The following is a 21,019-nucleotide window of genomic DNA, read 5'->3' as shown; positions in this document are numbered from 1 at the left end:
GAACTGCTCGACAAGCTCGAACGCCTTCGCGCGGAGAACGCCAGCCTGCAACAGCGGGCGGATCGAGGCGGAGGCCGAGGGTCGGATGAGCAGCAAACACAGCGAGCAGGATGGACGTGGGCAAGCAGATGAGGGTCTGCAAAGCCAGCTATCAAGGCTCACCGCGCGACAAGCCAAGATCAACACCGACTTGCCAGCGTTCTCGGGTGCAGCAGAAGAGTGGCCAGCATTCCACCACATGTTTCAGTCTACGACCAAGCAATGTGGCTTCACGGAGGCTGAAAACATTCAGAGATTGCGGGTCTGCCTAAAAGGTCCTGCAAAAGAGGCAGTAAGAATGCTCCTCATCGTGCCAGAGAACCTGCCGAAAGTTCTCTCAACGCTGGAAAGGAGGTTCGGGCGGCCAGAACTAGTAGTCACGGAGCTCGTATCGAAGGCGAAATCAGCTAAGCCGGTACGCAGTGACGATGTAGAGACCTTGGTGTCGTACAGCACCTCGGTTAAGAATGTAGTGTTATGTATGAAGCTGCTTGGTAGCTGTGGACATATGTCCAACCCTACCCTCCGACAGGAGCTAGTGAATAAGCTGCCAGTTGCACTGAAGATGCAGTGGGGCGAATACTTGGCGGAGAAAAGGATCCAGATGGATTCCCTCGACCTGGAGGTCTTCGCAGACTGGCTAGAAAATCGAGCAGAGGCTGCGCTGAATGTGGCTGGGCCGTTTGCCAAAGCGGCCCCTCGAGCAAGTAATGCAACAGCTATGCACACCACAGGTGGTCCAGCCAGCACAACTAAGCCAGTGTTGCAGTGCGCCAAGTGTGGTAAAGCGCACTCCCTCACCAGCTGTGATGTCTTCCGCCAACTGTCAGTGAAGCAGCGGTGGGACTTCGTGCTTGGAACATCGCTATGTGTGTGCTGCTTCAAGACAGGCCACTGGAAGTCCGAATGCAGAGGCAGTGGTTGCAACAAGTGCCGAGGCAGACACCACCCTGACCTCCACCAAGAGCGCGCACCTTCGGCCAACCAAGGCTCAACGAGCAGGAGCACAAAGCCACGAGAGAATGTGGTTCCGCAACACAGCACGAATACGTCAGTGGCAACCACGCAGAAGACCGCTTTTATGGTAGTCCCTGTCGTGTTATGCCATCAGGACAAGACGGTGCGGGCCACAGCCATGATGGACAGCGGTTCTTCAACAACATACCTGAAAGACAGTGTGGCAAACGACCTCGGGCTGCAGGGAACACCAACGGCATTTACGGCGTCGGTTCTGGGGGGAAAGACAGTCTCAGGAAAGCACCGTCGCGTAAAAGTGACAATGGCGTCGGAAGACGGCTCATATGAAACCCAGCTGGAAGCATGGACGCAGCCAATAGTTACAGCACCGATGGAGATGATCGAGTGGAACTCGAGGAGACACATGCACAAGCACCTCCAAGAGGTTACCTTCCCGCAGGTGACTGGGGACCAAGTCGACCTGCTGATAGGACTCAACGTGCCAGAAGCGCACAGAGTACTGGAAGAGCTGGCAGGACAGCCGGGCGAGCCAGTTGCTCGAAAACTTCCCCTCGGATGGGTATGTTTCGGTCCCGTCAAGTCGCAAGCGGCAGAGTTCACAGAGACGTCCCTGCATGCGAATGTCAGCGACAGGAGCAACGCAGTTCTCGACGACCTCGTCGCAAAGTTCTGGGAGGTAGAGAGCGTTGGTTTGGTTCCTAAGGCTACGAAAACGGTCGCGGAGGAGGAAGCACAACGTATGGTTGAAGGAAGCATGAAATTGATGGATGGCAGAGTGTCGACGGCCATACCGTGGGTCAGCACCGATAAGAAGCCAGATCTCCCACCGAATCGTGAAATGGCTGAACAGCGACTGAGAAACCTGGAGAGGACTCTGAGGAAACGACCGGAAGTTTACCAGCAGTATTCCGACGTCATCAAGTCCCATATAGCCAAGGGCTACATCCATCCGTGCCAGGAGACAGACCAACAGTGGTTGCTTCCTCATCTGGCGGTGGTACGAGCAGATAAAACTACGACGAAAGTACGAGTGGTATTCGATGCCGCTGCCCGATGCCAGGGCAAGTCACTCAACGACGAGATGCACTCTGGACCGAAGTTGCAGAGAGATCTGGTACACGTGCTGATGAAGTTTTGCCTAGAGCCTATAGCGCTAGTCGGCGATATTGCAGAGATGTTTCTGCAGGTGGAAATCGCTCCAGAAGATCGCAAGTATTTGCGCTTCCTGTGGCGCGACACACCGGATGAGCCAGCCGCCATGTATGAGTTCTCTCGGTTGGTATTTGGGCTGAAGGCATCGCCATACCTGGCATGTCGGGCTCTGAAGGCAACGTCAGCAGAGCACGGCGCATCCTTCAGCAAGTTGGCTCGGGAAGCAGTTGATGAAGCGTTTTACGTTGATGACCTGCTCGACTCACTACCGACTGTGGAGTCCGCCATCAACACTCGACAGGAAGTCCAGAGTCTGCTCGGAAAGGCGTCTTTCCACGTCCGCAAATGGAGGAGCAACAGTCAAGCCGTGCTAGAGTCTATACCGGACGAGGACTTGGCCAAAGAGGCACTGCTATGCATCAGCAACGACAGTCAGCAAATACCAGCGGTGGAGGCACTCGACCGGGCGAAGATTTGTCGCGATGGAGTCCATCGGGGTATTCAGTGGCGGTTCAATCCCCCGAGAGCGCCGCACCATGGAGGCGTCTTTGAGAGTATGGTCAAGTGCGCCAAGAAAGCACTTGTCTTAGTCTTGTCTCGGGCCAATCTACGGGACGAGGAACTGATGACGGCAATTGTGGAGGCTGAGAGCTTGTTGAATAGCCGGCCATTAACAGCCATTTCAGACGACCCCAGTGACATGACTCCACTGACTCCTAATCACTTCATTGTTGGACGCTTGGATCTTCCCTTAGCTCTGGAGGAGGCCGCCTGCCGAGAGAAGAATGTTCACCCTCGTAGACGCTGGATGGCTCTTCAATTGCAAGTTGACCATGTGTGGAGGCGTTGGCAGAAAGAGCTTGTCGTGACCTACAACATGCGGAAGAAGTGGCTCCAACAGAAGCCGAATCTGAAGGCAGACGATCTGGTGCTGGTTATGGAAGATGGCATATCTCGTGGTCATTGGCCGCTTGGAAGAGTGGTGGGAGTACATCCGGGTCAGGATGGCCTGGTGAGAGTTGTGGACGTACGGCTGAGCAACAAGAAGGTGAAGCGACGTGCCATTCAGCGATTAGTGCCATTGACTGCAGACGGCGAATGAGAAAGAGACATATTCATTATTGACTCGGTCGGAATACTCTAGTACTGTGGTGCGATTGGTCACTTTCATATGTTTAGTCTTTGCATATTTAGCTACACGTATGTTTGTAGAGCCCATCGTTCATCTTTTGTTCTTTTAGGCTCTGAGGGGGTTGCCTTTTTGGTTTCTTGTTTTGTTTCACCCTCGGAACTCCTCGTGTGAGAGGGGGAGAATGTTGCAGTTAGACTGGTGCAGCATGCTGGCTGTTAGAGTACAATCATTCATGCGTGATATGGATAGGCGGATGTGTTAGAGCTATGATCCATGTGTGCTTCTATTCATGCATTCCCATCAAGAAGGCCATGTGTCAGGTCTATTCAGTACTCTGGTGTCTAGGCGTCTGCATTCTATTGTTGTATCACATTACATGGTCGAGTGTTGCCATAGGGTCTTTCTATACCATGTATGTGCGTGCACTGTTATTAGCTACTGCTATCTTTTGTTAGGCCAGAGTTGGTTTTAGCCTAGTTGTGGAGATGTTCAGGTTTTAGTTCTTGGAGAGTTGTGACTGTTTTCAGATCATGAGTCAGTGTAAACATTGTGTCCTGGAGATCTTTGTGTGTGGATAATCCCGGTTCCGGGGAGAAACGGAATAGCTACTGTGTTGGTGAGCCAAGTCTCGGCCACACCGACAATGTCCATCGAATGCACCAGGTCCGACAGTTCATGTACTTTGTAGCGCAGACTACAAATGTTGAGGAATACAATGGTCAAATCTTGCTCCGACGGTGCAAGTACTGTTTTTGTAACAGTGGGTTGGAATGGTGTAGCGTTCGGATTGAGAGGAACTAGGGCTTGAGGAGCAGAGGTTGTCGAAATATGGTACTGTTGTCAAGTTAGCACTCAAATGTTATTCCGTTGATTGTGACCTGTGCGCCACTGTTATCCGTATCCTCAGCACCTGAAACTTCATCACTTTCAGCTGCAGTGGAGAAAGCATTGGCGAGTTTGTCAGCCCGGGGAGTTGCTGGGAATGTATGCTTCCCTGACGCCATGGTGAATCCATCTTTGTCAGTGTCAGGTGACTGATGAGGTGCCTTCCCTCAGCCACTGAAAAATCTGTTGCCCTCCTGCATTGGCGTCCTGGTCTCACTGCGTTCCTGGTGCAGTGTCTGTGAAAGCATGTCAGTGGTTTGACATGTTTGCACTCCGCCCTGAACTGCAGACTGTCCAGCAGCTCCATCTGTACATGTAGTCATCTCTGCAGATCTGAGGCAGCAGTTGAACTATCATGAACTTCACGCTCAGGGTCCATGACCTGACCTGTATTCGACCTTGAACAATCCTTGTGGATCCGAGAGTACAGCGTGGAGTTGCCGGCAGATGCAGAGTTGTTGTTGTGCTGGCCACAGTCCTTCGCGAGGTGCGTACGGGAGCCACACTTGAAGCACGTGGGAACTTGCCAAACGCGAATTTTTTGACCGGAGCCAGGCAGCACGATTGTAGACGGTACGGTGGACTTGGGTACAACATTTACAAATACAGTGCCAGTCGTGAACGTACAGCCATCCACTGACTTTTCTTCCCGCTTTGGGAGACCAACGGTGGTTCCAAACTTCTCCATCGCCGATGTAATGGCCGACAGCGGAGTATCATCCACCACGCCAAAGATATGCACAGAAACTACAGCTCCATCACCAACTAACATATGACTAGCTGCACGTGCCGTGTTCCACAGGGCAGTGTCTTGGGGCCGGTACTCTTCTCTCTTTACACAAGGAGCATAGTGCAGTGTGCGTCACCAGCGCTGGTTCTGATGTTTGCTGATGATATCATTGTTGTCTGAGCCCCCGCGACCAGTCAGACAGAGCAACGAATTGTTCGGGTTGACACGGTTTACTTGGCCTCAAACGACGAATAAAGGGACAAAGGGAAGGAGCAGGGCTCAGGAGGACAACGGAAACGATAAGAGTAACAAAAGGGCAGAAAACCACAAGAGAGAGAATAAAACGGACCCAACACGAGGAGCTGCGACGACTACAGAAAACGGAAGACCAGGAAATTGGCGCAGGGCCACGAGTTATAACCCAAACGGACCCAGGCACGAACCCAGGCACGGAGCCAGGCACGTACCCAGGCACGGACACGTAATTTAAGCAGTAACCAGGCAAAAGCGTGCAGACAGCATGCAATCAGCGTGTGAACAGCGTGCAGTTACACTACGTACAACATTACTCCGCCCTAAGATAACTAAGTCTCTCCTGAGACTTTACAAAGCAACAAATCTTTAAGAAGGGAGGGGTGAAAAAGGGAACGGTTGAGCAAGTGACTAATGGGCCAGGTGGGTTTACACTTAACGACGGCACCAGTGTGGCGTATCCCCTTAAACTAAAACCCTGCAAAAAAAACCGTCCACACTGGTGTCGTCATTAAGCGAGTTGTTCAACCTGTGTATGGGCCTTGGCTCTTAAATTATCTGAACAACACCAATACCCATGTCCTCACCGTCCCAACCGCCCCAAGGCCTAAATAATAATACAATGCGCAATCACTCGAGATCATTAGCAACACGAATATCCACCAAATAAATTACGTCAGTCGCATCCGAATCCTCGACCATGACTCCCGGGCTGGGAGAAGCTGGACGGGAAGCGACGGTTTCCACTGATTTCCGCCCTTGTACTCGCCGGCGGTGCCGAGCCCGGCGGGAACGGCGACGTACACGCCGGAACTCCACCACGAGAGAGTCTTGGTTTGCCGACGGTACAGGTGGTGGTGTTGCGGGTGCGGGAGGTGACGTTACAGCAGACGATTTGGCACATTCGCGGCCAGTAGCTACGAAGTAAATCCGAGATGGATCAGCATATTCGCGTAAACTTAACAGAAAAAGAAAACACAGAGAGCAAACAACTGGCAGCGGTTCAGAACTTCAACATATTGCTACCTACAAAATAACGAGAACAGGTTTTGGGCGCCAGTTGCCAATATGGCAACAAATTTATTTTAACAGTACACAAACAAGCTACACGAACTTCCCTCTTAACATAGCCCTATAGTGGCCAGGGCCTTTGGTCAATTGGCGGAGGCCAGGTCTCCGCGGATCCGCTCCTGGGTCATGCTGTGCTGGGGCAGGAGGTACAGCATCACTAATTCCAAACGGGGCTGGAAGGAAACAAGGGGGGGGGGCCACCCAGGGACGCCTGTACTACCTCCCTCTCTGGCTCGATTTCAGTCACCTCTTTTACTGGAGGTAGCACCACCCGACCCTTTACTAACCTTAGTCGATCTGCATGTACTGTTAAATGGCGGGCATGTCGAGCCGAGGGCAGTGGTCCCACTCTTACAACCATGCACACCACACCACGAACTCGCTCGATCTGCCACGGACCAGTCCATGGCCTATGCAATTTTGGGCTAGTCCCGGGAGGGGGAACCGAATGGAGCCACACATAGTCCCCCACTTTCAAACCATGCTCGGAGGCCTTTTTGTCGTAGTTTAACTTTACAACAGAGTGCGTCACATCTAATCTTTTACGCACAACAGACAAAGCCCGAGCTAGGGATTCACGCAGACTAGCTACATTCCAGGGAACATTACTTTCTAGCCTAGCATCGGGAGTGGGAACCATTAAATCTGACGGTAAACGGGCCTCCCTGCCAAACAGAACAAAGTGGGGAGTAAACCCTGTAGCCCGGTGCACCCTAGTGTGGTAAGCGAGCTGCACAAACGACAGGTGCCGATCCCAGTCGGACTGGTCGGGAGCACAATACGCACGCAGCGCAACTTGAATGGTGCGATTGGCCCGCTCGACCATACCATCCGACTGGGGCCGGTATGGAGTAGTACGAGTTTTGTTAATGCCTAACAAACTACACAACTCAGCTACCAATTTACTTTCAAAATTCGCTCCCTGATCTGAGTGCAATTGCTCGGGCACACCAAAACGGGTGAACACCCGGTCTACTAACTGGTTTGCAACAGTTTCCGCCCGCATATTTGAAATTGCAATGATTTCCACCCATTTAGAAAAATAGTCAGCCACTACCAAAATATACTGATTCCCTCGGGGAGTTAGGGGAAGTGGTCCCATGATATCCATCGCTAATATTTCAAATGGGGACCCCGCACTAGACTTACGCGGCGGGTTCTTACTACGCTCACACACTTCACAAGTAGCACAAAACACAGCAACATCTTTTGCCATGCCCGGCCAGTAGGCAACCTCTCGCAAACGGGCAAGGGTGCGGTCCTGGCCAAAATGGGCTGCCGTACGACTGGCATGCGCTTCTACCAAAAATCGGTCTCGCTCATTTTGTGGGACAACTAATTGACGCGTATCGTTCTCGGGAACGGACGTACGATATAGCAGACTATTTTTGACTCTAAGAACGTCGGCCTGTGCCAACAGACTCCGGACTGCGGGACTGTCTCCTGGTTTCGCAGAGGACTGGGAGGCGAGGCGAGACAAAACGACCTGCAATTCTTTGTCGTTAGCGACTGCTTTGCGTAACTCGTCAGTACCAGTTGACGGAATGGCAACTACATTAACACTAGTATCGCCCTCTTGTAGCCTACTTAAACTATCTGCATTGCCATGGAGACGACCTGGTCGATGTTCGACAGTATAATGGAATTCAGCTAAAGTACCGAGCCAACGCGCGACTTGGCCGGATGGATTCTTGAACTCAGCAGCCACCGCAAACTAGCATGGTCAGTACGCAACAGAAAAGGACGCGACAGGAGATATGGCCGAAACGTCCGACAGGCCCAGACTACACTTAACAACTCCAAACGAGTAATCGGATAATTTCGCTCTGCTGGCGTACATGATCGACTGATGTAGGCAACCGGACGTTCTACTTCGTTGACTACTTGCGAGAGAACCGCGCCTAACCCTGCACAACAAGCGTCTGCATCGACAACGAATGGTAAATCGAAATCAGGAAAAGCTAGCACTGGTGCCGAACAAAAGGCATCACGCAGTTTTGTAAATGCAGCATCGTGGACCTCTGTCCAAACAAACGGAGTATTTTTACATAACAGACCGTGCAGCGGACTAGCTATCTCAGCAAACTGGCAAATAAATCGGCGGTAGTACGAAGCGAATCCCAAGAAAGCACGCAGCGCAGTCTCCGAGCTAGGCGTTCGCCAGTCCCTAACAGCACGCACTTTCTCGGGATCCGTTGCGATACCCTTCTTTGACACCACATGTCCTAGAAAATTTACCTCAGGCACGATCAACTTGCATTTACGCGGTTTAATCTTCAAGTTAGCTTTGCGTAATGCTGTAAATACAGCCTCCAATCGAGTGAGATGCTCAGAAAAGGTACGACTGAACACAATAACATCGTCTAGGTACACCAAACAAAACAGTGGAGAAAGGCCACGGAGGACGGCATGCATCATTCTCTGAAACGTTGCGGGAGCATTGCACAAACCAAAGGGCATACGTCGAAACTCGTAGAGTCCCTGAGGAGTGATGAACGCCGTCTTATCTCTGTCCCTTTCTGCCACGGGTACTTGCCAGTAACCTGACTGGTAGTCTAGAGTGCTAAAGAACTGAGCCCCACCCAAACTATCTAGTGTCGCATCAATGCGTGGGAGAGGGTACGCATCTTTCCGAGTTACATCATTAAGTTTATGGTAGTCAACACAAAACCGAAAAGAACCATCTGGCTTACGAACTAGAACAATAGGACTCGCCCACGGTGAAGTGCTGGGCTCAATTATCCCATATCAATTTGCTCTGAGACTATCTGAATCCTATCGGGTGGTAATCGTCTGGGACCCTGCCGAATTGGGTAGGAATCCCCTGTATTAATAGTGTGTTCTACAATAGGGGTTTCTCCCACTTCACATGCATCTTTCGCAAAAATATCGTCGAATGAACATAACGAACTGACCAAACGTTGGCGTTCGTCCTCCGTGCTATTGAAGTGAGACAGATCAAAAAGAGCAGCGGTGTTAGCGCTCGATGAGGGTTGCATGCGGTCATTCAATGTCTGATCCGCTACCTGCACTCCCGCCATCCGGACCACCGACCGAGGGTCCTCCACCGGCAGGAGCTGCCCTACGGAGATACCAGACTCGATAAGAACAGGCACAGAAGACAAATTCGTCAGACACACAGGCACAGTAGATGCAGTAGTTACACGACAGATAGCACGGGGAAGGGTGTATTCTGCTGGTTTATCTAACCATGGTTCCGTCAGCACGATCAAACCCGGAGGGGCATTAGTCAGCCCATCCACAGTACGATGGGACCAAGGGGGAATCTCAACAGCGGACGTCAAAGCGACAAACATGTTTTCAGGAGGGGCAGGTGGAGGAGGGGCCGCTGGGGGAGAGTTAACCGGAGAGGTCTGCAAAGAACCCGTACCCCAGGGCCGAACAACGGACGTGAACACCCCCCGAGAGCAGAACAACAACACAAAACACAAAGCTACACTTAACTTGACTGCCAAGAGACCGCGAGCGTCTCCCATCATTGACAGCAAGCACAACATAATGGAGGAAAACCCTACCCACACCCATCGGGGATTGAGTCTATCCTCCCACCCCACCACATATGGGGTACCCACGCCACGGCCTGTACTCAATGGAACCACGTGTTCACCCAGACACAGCCGAGGCTTACCACTCAGTACGAGCGAGAAACCATGGGCAGCCAGTACGTCGGCGCCCAACAAACAAGACTCAGACAAACCCCTTACGACAAGGACAGGGGTTGACAAAACAATATCACCTAGGGTCAGCTGTACGGTCACAGAACCCTTAACATCAAGGTGGATCCCACCCGCCCCAACAAGGGCAGACACCCCAAATCACTAGCAGGACCTAGTACCGACTCTACACCGAGTCGACAAGCAACATCAGAATCGATCAGTGTCACAGCAGCCCCCGTGTCAACTAAACAAGACAGATCACAACTCCGGTTCGCGACTCTTACCCGGGCTGCAGCATAGAGACTGGTGCCGGCGCTGTTAATGTTGACCGCCACACCCTCGCTGACAGGCGTAACACTACCCACCGGGAGGGAATCCGAGGTCTCGATCGGCGGTGGCAGGGGAGGAGGCAGCGGAACACCAGGTGGAGTACAAAAGTGGGACTCCGCCGGAGTGTGATGGAATGCACAAATAGCACACACCACATCAACAGCATCCATATATTCCGAACAAACATTGGGTACATCATCATCATCATCAACAAAGATTGGGAGCGCCCTGCCAACCACAGCCCCAGAATCGGTATCCGGGGCGGGCTGGACAGGGTCACTCCCCACAACATGCGCAGGACAATGGGCAGGGGCGACCGGAAGACCCTCTCCGGACGCCCTTACTCGTTTAAAGATTTCTGCGAATCACGTTTCTCACTCTTTTGTGCACTAGACTTGTTGGGGCAAAAACGTGAGAAATGGCCCAACTCCCCACAAGCAAAACATGTTACTTCGGGCCGAGCCTGGCGGACTGGAGGCCTCTGGGACGACGTCTCCAATTTCTCGAGCCTCTCTGCTATTTTCGCTAAAAGTTTGCTCTGCGTGGCACTAAGCTGTTCTAATTTGGAGAGACGAGTGTCCCCTGTTGGCTTCACGCTTGCCTGGGCTACCACTACGGCATCCTGCTGAAGTTTATCTCGCGTCTCGAGCACCACTGCCTTGCGGGTGGCGGCCATGAGATCCACCGGCTCATGGTCACCAATGCGACGTGCAAAATCTGGTGGCAGCGCATCCAAAAAGGACCGGACAGCTACTACATTCGCAATTTGAGCAGGCGCGTCCGGGTAGGCTTTCGACACTAACACCTGCAGGGCGTCAGCCAGCTCTGTGAGTGATTCACCCGGTTTTCGCTTCCGAGCCTGCAGTTCTACCTGTCGCAACAGCTCTTTGCCCGAATCACCGAAACGCGCATTCAGGGCCTGCTCGATTTCAACACGAAGTTTTCTGATTGGCCGCACTCATCGACTGCAACATTAATGCGGCCGATCCGACTAAGCTTTTATTCAGCATGATCACCGCCATAGAGGTCATCTTGCTACGACTGGTTGGATCGACAGTGTCTTGGTTCCCGGTCAGGACATGTACAAAACCATTCGCCTCGAGACACATTTCAAAATCGGTAAAAAAGGCTTGGAGGTCCTCCGTAGAGGTACCCCGAAATGGTTTGGGCATCAGCCATTTAGTGGGATCACTACTCGTCACAGACAACAAACCCGAACCAGAGCTAGCACTGCCACTCGTAGTCATTTTCAAAATCCTAACTGAGAACACAGGAGTAAACAAGACACGTACCGTATGCTAAAACAGTGTACAACGAATTTTGAAAAACAGAACAAAACAGTGTAGCAGGTTGGAACGACGAATGTCACAGCCACGTGGAAAACTATACAACCCCCACAAATCGAAAACACCACACTAAAGCTGAGTGGGAGCACCGAACAGGGCACACACCAGACAGGACACTACGGCCACAGGAAAAGGAGCCACGCATGGACTCAAACCGCAATGCATGCACAGGAAGATAAGACCGGCAGAGAGAGAAACAACGCAGAACGAAGCAGCACAACGGCGCAAAAAAATCCGCAAAAAAAACAAAAAAAACAACCAACAACAAAACTGGGAATAGTAAAACGGTACTTACTCGAACAGGAGCTGGAGAGTGACTGGCATCGGTTCGTAATAAACACGTTGCATCGTAGACGGTAGAGAAGAGAACTGTCGAGGGTTCGAGCTGTAATTGGGCGCCAAATGTTGTCTGAGCCCCCGCGACCAGTCAGACAGAGCAACGAATTGTTCGGGTTGATACGGTTTACTTGGCCTCAAACGACGAATAAGGGGACAAAGGGAAGGAGCAGGGCTCAGGAGGACAACGGAAACGATAAGAGTAACAAAAGGGCAGAAAACCACGAGAGAGAGAGAATAAAACGGACCCAACACGAGGAGCTGCGACGAGGAAAATGGCGCAGGGCCACGAGTTATCACCCAAACGGACCCAGGCACGGACCCAGGCACGAACCCAGGCACGTAGCCAGGCACGTACCCAGGCACGGACACGTAATCTTAGCAGTAACCAGGCAAAAAGCGTGCAGACAGCATGCAATCAGCGTGTGAACAGCGTGCAGCTACACTACGTACAACATCATGATCTACACCAGCAGTTCTGATGTACCTACCATCAACCGTGTCCTCTCCATTGCAGTGTCCGGAGTTGCAACATTTCTGGCGGACAAGGGGTTAATTCTCAACGCGCAGAAAACCCAGGTTCTGGGCATCTCCGCCGGAAGGCGGAACAGACTAGAGCTTGAAGTTACATGTCGTGGCACTCCTCTGGCTCTAACCAGCACAGCCAAATACCTTGGTATTTGTCTGGACAAGCGCTTGAGCTGGGCAGATCAAGTGGCTGCTGTAGTGAAGAAGGTGTCCTACAAACTCTGAGTCTTGCACCACATCAGAGCAGACATCACCCGTGCGCAGTCCCTCCTATACTACACAGCTCTTATCCTACCTGACCTACTCTACGCCTCGAACGCCTACTTCGCCAGCCTCTCAGCAAGCCTCAAACAGACCCTCATCAGACTGGATAAGCGCTGCATCCGCTGTATCACAACCCACCCCTCGCGTGCCCACACTATGCAGCTGTATGCCCAACTCGGCATTTGTCCGGCTGTCGAGCGGGCGGTTTGCAAGTTGCGGCTTCTCGTACACCGCATACTTCACTGCAATGTCAGTTTGCTGCTCAAATCACGCCTGGAATACAGTTCACTGCCCCGTGCTACCAGAGGTCAGGATGCCTGCAATCTGCCCCTTCCCAACATCCGCAGTACTTCGGGATCTCACAGACTAGTTTTTGCTGCTGCCAAGTTGTGGAATCTTTTGCCCTCGTCCTTAAAGTCATGCCCTACCACATGCCGATTCAAGCGTTTATTGAAAGTTTACTTTCATGGCTAATGCTAGGATGTTCCTATCCCGAGAGTTCCCCATACTCACTGTTTTCTTTACTCCACCTATCCAGGTTATCTTAGATTTTATCCGTTTGGGGATGATTGTCCTTGGATTTGCAATGCATTCATAAAACAAACACAGAATAGATGTACTTCGGAATCTCACAGCCTAGCATTCCCCTCTAGTTGGCCTGACGTAGCACATCTCAACTCTCACGCCCATTGAAAGTCTACTTTCATGACCAATGTTGATGATCAAAGGAGAGATTCCTAGACTCACCATTTTCTTCACTCCCCATAATCCAGGATAAGTAATCTTGTTCTTAAAATCTTTTCTCCCTTTCCATCGTCATCATAACATTGGGCATGATTGCCCGTTTGACTTGCGATGTAAAATAAAGCAATACAATATCCATTTGCCACGTAGTAGAGCACGATCTTGCTGTAGGCTGCCACTGCCGCTGCATCGTGGCTCAGGCGCTTCTTGTGCAGCGTAAACGCTTCATGGCAACTGCGAAGTTGTCGGGTAGGTTCGGCCGACCGTCTCGCCAAGGGATGCTGACTTCATAACGCCCGTCAACTGACTTTCAATGATTGCTGTGTGGCGTGTTGCGCTTCCTTGTCCTCCGACGACAGGATGGGCTGCTGCGGACTGGTTTTGCCAAACTCTTCGATCGCTCACAGCTGTGCAAGGCTGGCGTGGACATCCTTCGGCGCTGCTGGCGTTAGGCATGTGCTGGGGTCTGAGATGGCTCTGTGGTGAATTCTACCAATGCACATCCATCCAAGAGTTGTTAGCCGCGCGATAGGTTCTCCTGGACCTCCGTGTGCTTCCTGATGAGATGTGTGCAGGTCTTTGCAATCGAGACCGATCAGCACATCAATCTGGCTCCGTTTCGCTGGAGCTGAGAATGGAATGGCGCTCAATTGCGGCCAGCTTTTTTTCTTTTTTTCTGCCAGTTGACAGAAATACTGGCACCCACCACTGAGTTGGCGGTGTAGGCGTTCAGCATTACATGTGTCTTGCTATCCAAACTCTATAACACCAGCGTCACTGGTGTTGTTCCGAATACCTCCGTCCGTCCACTGAACACCTTGACCGACAGGTTCTCCTCATCTCCCGAGAGACCAAGTTCGTTGGCGACACGTGTGCTAACATACGAATTGGTGCTCGCATCATCGACGAGAGCATCAAAGGGGAAGTGCATCGATTTTATCGAGTAGGGTCCAGAAGAAAGACAATTTTGATATCGTTTGGACTGGCATATCTCTCGCTTCCATACGATAAGCCAAACTTGCCAAATCGCCAATAGTATACTCACGTTGCCATAGCGACCAGCGCAGTGATGACGTATGAAAGGCTTAGCTCCTCCACAGAGAAGGTCAATCACTGCAGAAATTGGTCATTTTCAATTGTCTTGTTGTATTCACGACGTGAAAGAAGTGCTGTGGTCAATGCTGTTAGTGCCGTGAACTATTTGTCGCCCTTCTCAAGCATTTCCCGAGGCTGACTGTGCCTAGGAAATGGTTTCCTCCAGGACAAGATGCTTGGAATTCGCCGTCTCTTCTGAGACATTTTCAGCAAACTTTCAAACCTGCGACATTATTTCATTCGTCAATCTCCACCACCTGTCGTCTCACCTGGCTTCAGAAGATGTTACGAGAGATAGGAGAGTCGCCAGGAAGCATCACATTCATCTTCAGGAAGTGGAAAGAGCAAACGGCATGGTCCTTGGTTGGGGGAAATGCTGAATGTCTGATTTGTCCCAACCAAGATTTCAGCATTTTGTTCGTCACTATTTTCGCTTGTCTGCTGGTGTCTCCACACTCCAGCTTTCTCCTGTCGGTGTCACGTCCCAGTACACAACCGAGAGGACTACTAACAAACAGTTCACTGCACTAACAGCATTGAACACAGCCCTTCTTTCACTTCGTGAATTCAATAAACCAATTGAAAATGACCAAATTCTGCTGTGATCGACCTTCTCTGTGGTGGAGCTAAGCCTTTCGTACGTCATCACTGCGCTGGTCGCTATGGCAACGTGAGTATACAATTGGCGATTTGGCAAGTTTGGCTTATCGTATGGAAGCGAGAGATATGCCATTCGAACCGATATCAAGTTGTCTTTCTTCTGGACCATACTCGAAAAATCGATGCACTTCCCCTTTAACTTGCAGCGTTGTCACGTTGTTTTCTACAGTAACAGGCACAGCCCTCATAGCCACAGCTGGAGTCGACACCTGCCTCGTTGATAGCGTGGTGTTAATTGCGACGTCACCCGTTCCAGACGGCGGCTGCCAGCTACTTAAAAAGTGCCGGGGCTCGACGCAAACGTTCCCTATGGTGCTCCGTGCAGTCGGCGGTGGTGCATCTTAGTGCACCCGTTGGTGCCACGTGCTCGCCCCCACGAACAGTCCCGCCCGCCATGGCCAGCTTCGAGGCACCGAAAACACAGACTCTTGCCCTTTGCGGTTTTCCAACGCTTCTGAGGACTCGATGCCTTGAATGACATGCACTGCTAAGCCTTATGGTGGCCCTGGCAAACGACACACACAATCGTCTTTGGTTGACTGCTGGTGACGAATGTGCGTGGCTTCTCGTAGCGACCATCTCTGGGCGGCCGAGGCGGGTGGTCTTGCCTGCTGGTGATGCCGAAACCTTTTGCTGTCTCGGAGGCAGTCACCAGAAATTCTGCTTCTAGGGTGGTGTACTCCAGTAAGCTCTGCACTGATTCTTGTAGGCCATGGTCGTACCGTCAGCGATGGTACCATGCCACAATCTGCTCATCTAACTTGCGCAACAGCATGTGGTAGAAGGTCCCGGCAGCTAACTCTGCTGCACGGCCTGCATCCTTGAGGTTCACCACAGCAATGGCCAGAAGCTCTGAGAATGTCTCCAATTCTTTCGGCTTTCCGTACCTGACTGGCCTCATTGCCTCGATTTCCTCCATGTGGATGGCTACCCGTCTTCATTTGCCACCGTGTCAGCAGGGCCTTAGCGGCGTCCTACGCAGCGGCAGAGTACCCAAGCTGTCCACCGCTGTCAATGGCTCTCCTCGGAGGTACTGACGCAACTGCAGCATCTTCCATTCCAGTGAAACCGGGGCAGCGTCCACGCATGTTGAGAAGGCTGACCGCCGTGACTCGAACCGCCTCTTGTCGCCCTCAAATACTGGGATTGTGATCTTCTTTAGGTGCGACCATCGGCCAGCTGCCTTTGCTGAGAACGTCGTCCGACCTTGGTGCGGCGATGGGGCTGGCTGTGAGGTGATACTACTGATCACTGACTGTACAGGTGGTGCCTGTTGGGGGTATAGTGTTGATGCCATGGAGCACTGTGCCCATACATGGAGAATGTCGCGGTAGCAGGCTGCAACCAACTAGATCCATATGCACCGGTCCTTGACGCTGTTAGATATGCTCCTGGTGCTGGGGTTGTGGTGCTAGCTGTAGTACTCCTACCCAGCAGTGACTGGCTGAAATGAACAGCTTGTGCAGGTCTTCCCTGGACTGTGGCCGGTACACTGGCGCTAACAGTGGTACTTGGCACTGGAGCTTTTGCTGTCACACTGGCATCAAGGGCAGAGACCTTTCTCTTCTCCTTGTATACACAGAGGCAGTACGCTTAGGTTCTGTGAAAGCGAAGGGCTCAATATCTGATTCAGGCAGAGCGGCGTACACAAAGGCACACAATGAAAACCTTGGGCAGATTTCCGTTGTGACTCAGAGGCTGCAACGTATCGCATGCAATGAGGAAGTGTTCAACGACGCAATATCTTTATACGAGGACGCACTGGACTCAAGCGGCCACCCGAAAACCATGACTTACAAGGATGAACCAAGCAACAAGAAGAAAATAGCGAAGAAAGGGGCAAGCAGAAACGTCATCCCGCCGTACAGTACCACGGTCAAAACCAACGTTGGTCCAAAGTTCCTATACCCCATCAAGAAACACTTCCCTGAAGGGTCGGCCATGCACAAGCTGTTTAACAAGAACACGACGAAAGTAAGCTACAGCTGTATGAAACACATAGCGTGGATTATCAAAGGACACAATGCTGTAAAACTCAACTCGTGACCGCCAGTTGTGCCATGCAACTACCGGGTCAAGGCATCGAGCCCCCTCAACGGTGACTGCCAGTCGTCCGACGTCGTGTACGAGGCGCTCGTAACCTCCAACGGAGTAAAGAACTACGTCGGCATGGCAACTACCACAAATCAAGCAGCGCTACAACAAACACTCTTCGGACTTCCGCCGTGAAAGGTACGCCGCATCAACTCAGTTGTCAAGCACATCTTGGACCTGAAAAACGAGAACCGCGCAGTCGACATCAGATGGAAGATCCAGGATAGAGCACCTTCCTACAGCAATATCAGCAAGAAATGTGGCCTATGTCTCACCGAAACGTTCCACATCCTGAAAGCTCCAAAGGCCCCCTCCCTAAACAAGAGAAGTGAGCTGGTATCTAAATGTCCTCACCAGCGCAAGTTTCTGCTGACCACCCCAGTAATATAGACAGCAATGAGCGCTACAGGTTTAGATGCGTGATTGAGGGCATTTTTGTTGTGCGCTTAGATTTGTAATACGAACGTAGATGCCTGTGTATGCGTGTGTGTGCGTGCATGTGTGTGTATGTGTGTATATATGCATGCGCGCATGTTTTTGTGCGTGTGCGAGTTAGGGTGTTGTGGGTGAGTGGGTGTATGTGTGTGTGTGTGTCCGTGTGCAAGTTAGGGTGTTGTATGTGTGTGTGTGTGTGTGTGTGTGTGTGTGTGTGTGTGTGTGTGTGTGTGTGTGTGTGTGTGTGTGTGTGTGTGTGTTCAGGGCAATACGGACATCCCAAGTCACGACCACACACCGAAAACTACTGCTCGCTTGAAGACTGTATAAAGTGTATTCACAAACAACAACAAATCTGAAAACCCAAAAACTCTGAAAAAGAAGCCAAACAAAAAGCCACGAGGTCCGCTCAGCGCCTCGCGCACCAAGACCATCTACGAAAATGGAGGCATCGCAGTTCGCCTTCAAGGAAACAACAACTATTGAAGCGAAGTGGTGAAAACTGCAAGAACGCGAAAGCCATAGATCACGCACACAACAGAAAAAGCCTGTACCAAAGAAAGCGCAGCATTGTACACACACAGCGCACAGTTCACTGTACATTTGGCAAAAAAACATAAAGGAAAATCAAGACAGTTCAAAGCGCAAAAAACACATGTTCACGTCATGTTCAAGGAAATTCAAACGAAGAGAAAAGAGAGTAGAGAAGTTTAGAGAAGCGCAAGAACGAAGAAATGGAGAAGAGAAACGTTCTTGAGATGAAGAGTAGAGAGAAGAGCAGAGAGAAGAGAGAGACAGACTGGAAAGAAGTTCTACAGAAGACGTGAGAGAGAAGAAAGGTGAGAGAATAGACAGAACGAAAATAGCAAAGACAAAGTTCACAACAAATTCAAAACAATGTCGATCTTGTTCACAAGTTCAACCATCAGGCAGGAACAGTGTGTGTGTGGATGTGTGTTGGTGTTTGCGTGTGTGTGTGGATGTGTGTTGGTGTTTGCGTGTGTGTGTGGATGTGTGTTGGTGTTTGCGTGTGTGTGTGGATGTGTGTTGGTGTTTGCGTGTGTGTGTGGATGTGTGTTGGTGTTTGCGTGTGTGTGTGGATGTGTGTTGGTGTTTGCGTGTGTGTGTGGATGTGTGTTGGTGTTTGCGTGTGTGTGTGGATGTGTGTTGGTGTTTGCGTGTGTGTGTGGATGTGTGTTGGTGTTTGCGTGTGTGTGTGGATGTGTGTTGGTGTTTGCGTGTGTGTGGTACATGGTGTTACTATAATTATGTGCACGCGTTAGTATGTGAGTGATTGTAGGTGTGGGTGTGTTTTTTGATTTTTTTGTGTTTTTGTGTGCGTATGCGTGCTAGGGTGCTAGTGTGTGAGCGAGATTTAGCGTTTGCTTACGAGTGCTAGACCTGCACCAACCGCATCTGCATCTGAAATATAGCCTGTCCCTGTATACATTCATGCCGTTACTCCTCCCGCTATCATAGTATTATTATCACACCTCTCTAAACTTAGATATACCAGCGCTGTCTCCTACTCCACTATCGTTGTCTGGTGATTGGTTCAGCCATGAAACTCTGACTCACAACGGAATTTCCCGAAGGTTTTCATAGTGTGTCTTTTTTCTCTTCTCCTTGTATAGATTTCTGGAGTATAATCAACTGGATACTATACAGGAGGGAGTATTTCAAGGTCTTGTCAGCCTAAATACTGTGTAAGTTGACTTTAAGGGAAATGTCAATCTGCTGAAACTGCTGCAAATAGTCTTTTTGTGCGAGCTGCCGCTGTTTAATGCTGTTGAACCTGATGGGACAATGCTTTTGTCAGACCAGGCATTTATGACTCCTGACCTGTTGATGGGAAAAGTCAATAGTCTCGTTTCTTTTCAATAAGTATATGGTTTCAATGCTTTACTATCCTCTTGGGTAATGTCATTTCTCTGTAGCCATCCACAATACCCATACATCGTCACAACACTCTCCAAATGGTGTGTGGACTATACCCATCACTAGAAGAGATACCGTTTAGCCCGTGGCTTAGCTACAGTTTAGCCCGTGTCTTAGATACGAAATACCTGACTGGCTTGAGGACAGTTCCATACTGCACGGCTGCTCGCCCAGCTCAGGTCGCACGCGGTAGCTAAACAGACGTTGAGAGCCAGTAGCTATTCACAATGCTGTCACCTCCAACAGCACAATTCCATGAGCGACTCTGACTCGTGCTGCTACCTGGGGCTTCACGAGGTGTTTGTCGCCCTGGAAACAAAGCGTCTCTGTTATTTTGTATCCCTGGTGATGGTTTGGCCTGGAGAGCAGTATAAAAGTGGTGCTTTTCCAGCACAATCCTCCTCAGCCTACTCAAGCTCAACTGATGAGGGGTGAATTCCCCGAAACACTGTGTATTGGGCAGGGAGTGGTGCTTTCTTTCAGGTTTGCCGAGCGGAAGGTGCGACGTGCTCCTCGTGTGCTCCGGATGGCAGTCATGAGTCAGTCAAGTGTCAAGTTCGGCAAGATGCGTCTGCTCCTGTTGGAGCAACCATCTTCATGACTATTACCGCCGAAGTCGCAACTTCTAAGTTCGTTATCTTTCTGCGTTGTTGTTATGTCGCCATTCACGCCAATGCTCCCTTGGCAGCCCATTTCATGCCAATTTCAGTTAGCAAGGTAGTTTACTAGTTACTGAAAGGTCTAGCTAGATTTCGAGTAGATTTCGAGAGCAACGGGTGGGTGATTCTGATTGATAACACACCGCAGCAAAATAGATTATCTTGTCACACTGCACATGCAAGAGCAGCACGACGCACAAGAAAGGAATCTGGTACTCGGAATCAGTTTCATTATGCAAAATGGCTGAGATTGCTCACTTCGGACACCGTTTGCCTAGTTGGGATCGCAGCTCCTTCATGTCCCACTCAAAGCTCAGAGTATCCAGCACATCGTGGAGATTTAAAAGTACTGTACGCCTCGCCGTCGTTCAATATAAAATCTTGCAAAGAACGGCGACTGATTTGAATCACACAGGTAGTCGTGCTGCCCATGTGAAGTCCTATAGAGAAGGCAACCGTCACGATCGACTTCCCTTTAGAAATAGCCAGGGAGCTGAGAGGAAAAGAGCTGAGCTTGCGAAAGCGAGAGAGTCGATCCCGAGCAATAATGTTTGACACCATGGCCGAGAGCAGCGACGAGGAGGACCCAAACAAGTATGAACCCTTCCTTGGACAATAAATTTCTCATCACTAGTTATCATTCTATAACTTACCTTCCATCATACCAAGTTTTA

The 21,019-nt window shown here is 50.8% G+C and overlaps 1 protein-coding gene across 1 annotated transcript in view; it reads left to right on the top strand.

The window, feature by feature from the left end:
* LOC135828061 (uncharacterized) overlaps window positions 1–21,019 on the top strand; it is a 148,092-nt gene that overhangs the window by 116,181 nt on the left and 10,892 nt on the right. The window contains exon 15 of the mRNA XM_065340494.1: window positions 19,383–19,454. Within this exon, the coding sequence (XP_065196566.1) occupies window positions 19,383–19,454 (72 nt within the window). The remainder of the gene's footprint in view (window positions 1–19,382; window positions 19,455–21,019) is intronic.

The sequence above is a fragment of the Sycon ciliatum genome, chromosome 12 (assembly GCF_964019385.1).
Source record: "Sycon ciliatum chromosome 12, ocSycCili1.1, whole genome shotgun sequence".
NCBI lineage: Eukaryota > Metazoa > Porifera > Calcarea > Leucosolenida > Sycettidae > Sycon > Sycon ciliatum.
This window is presented reverse-complemented; position numbering and strand designations above follow the sequence as displayed.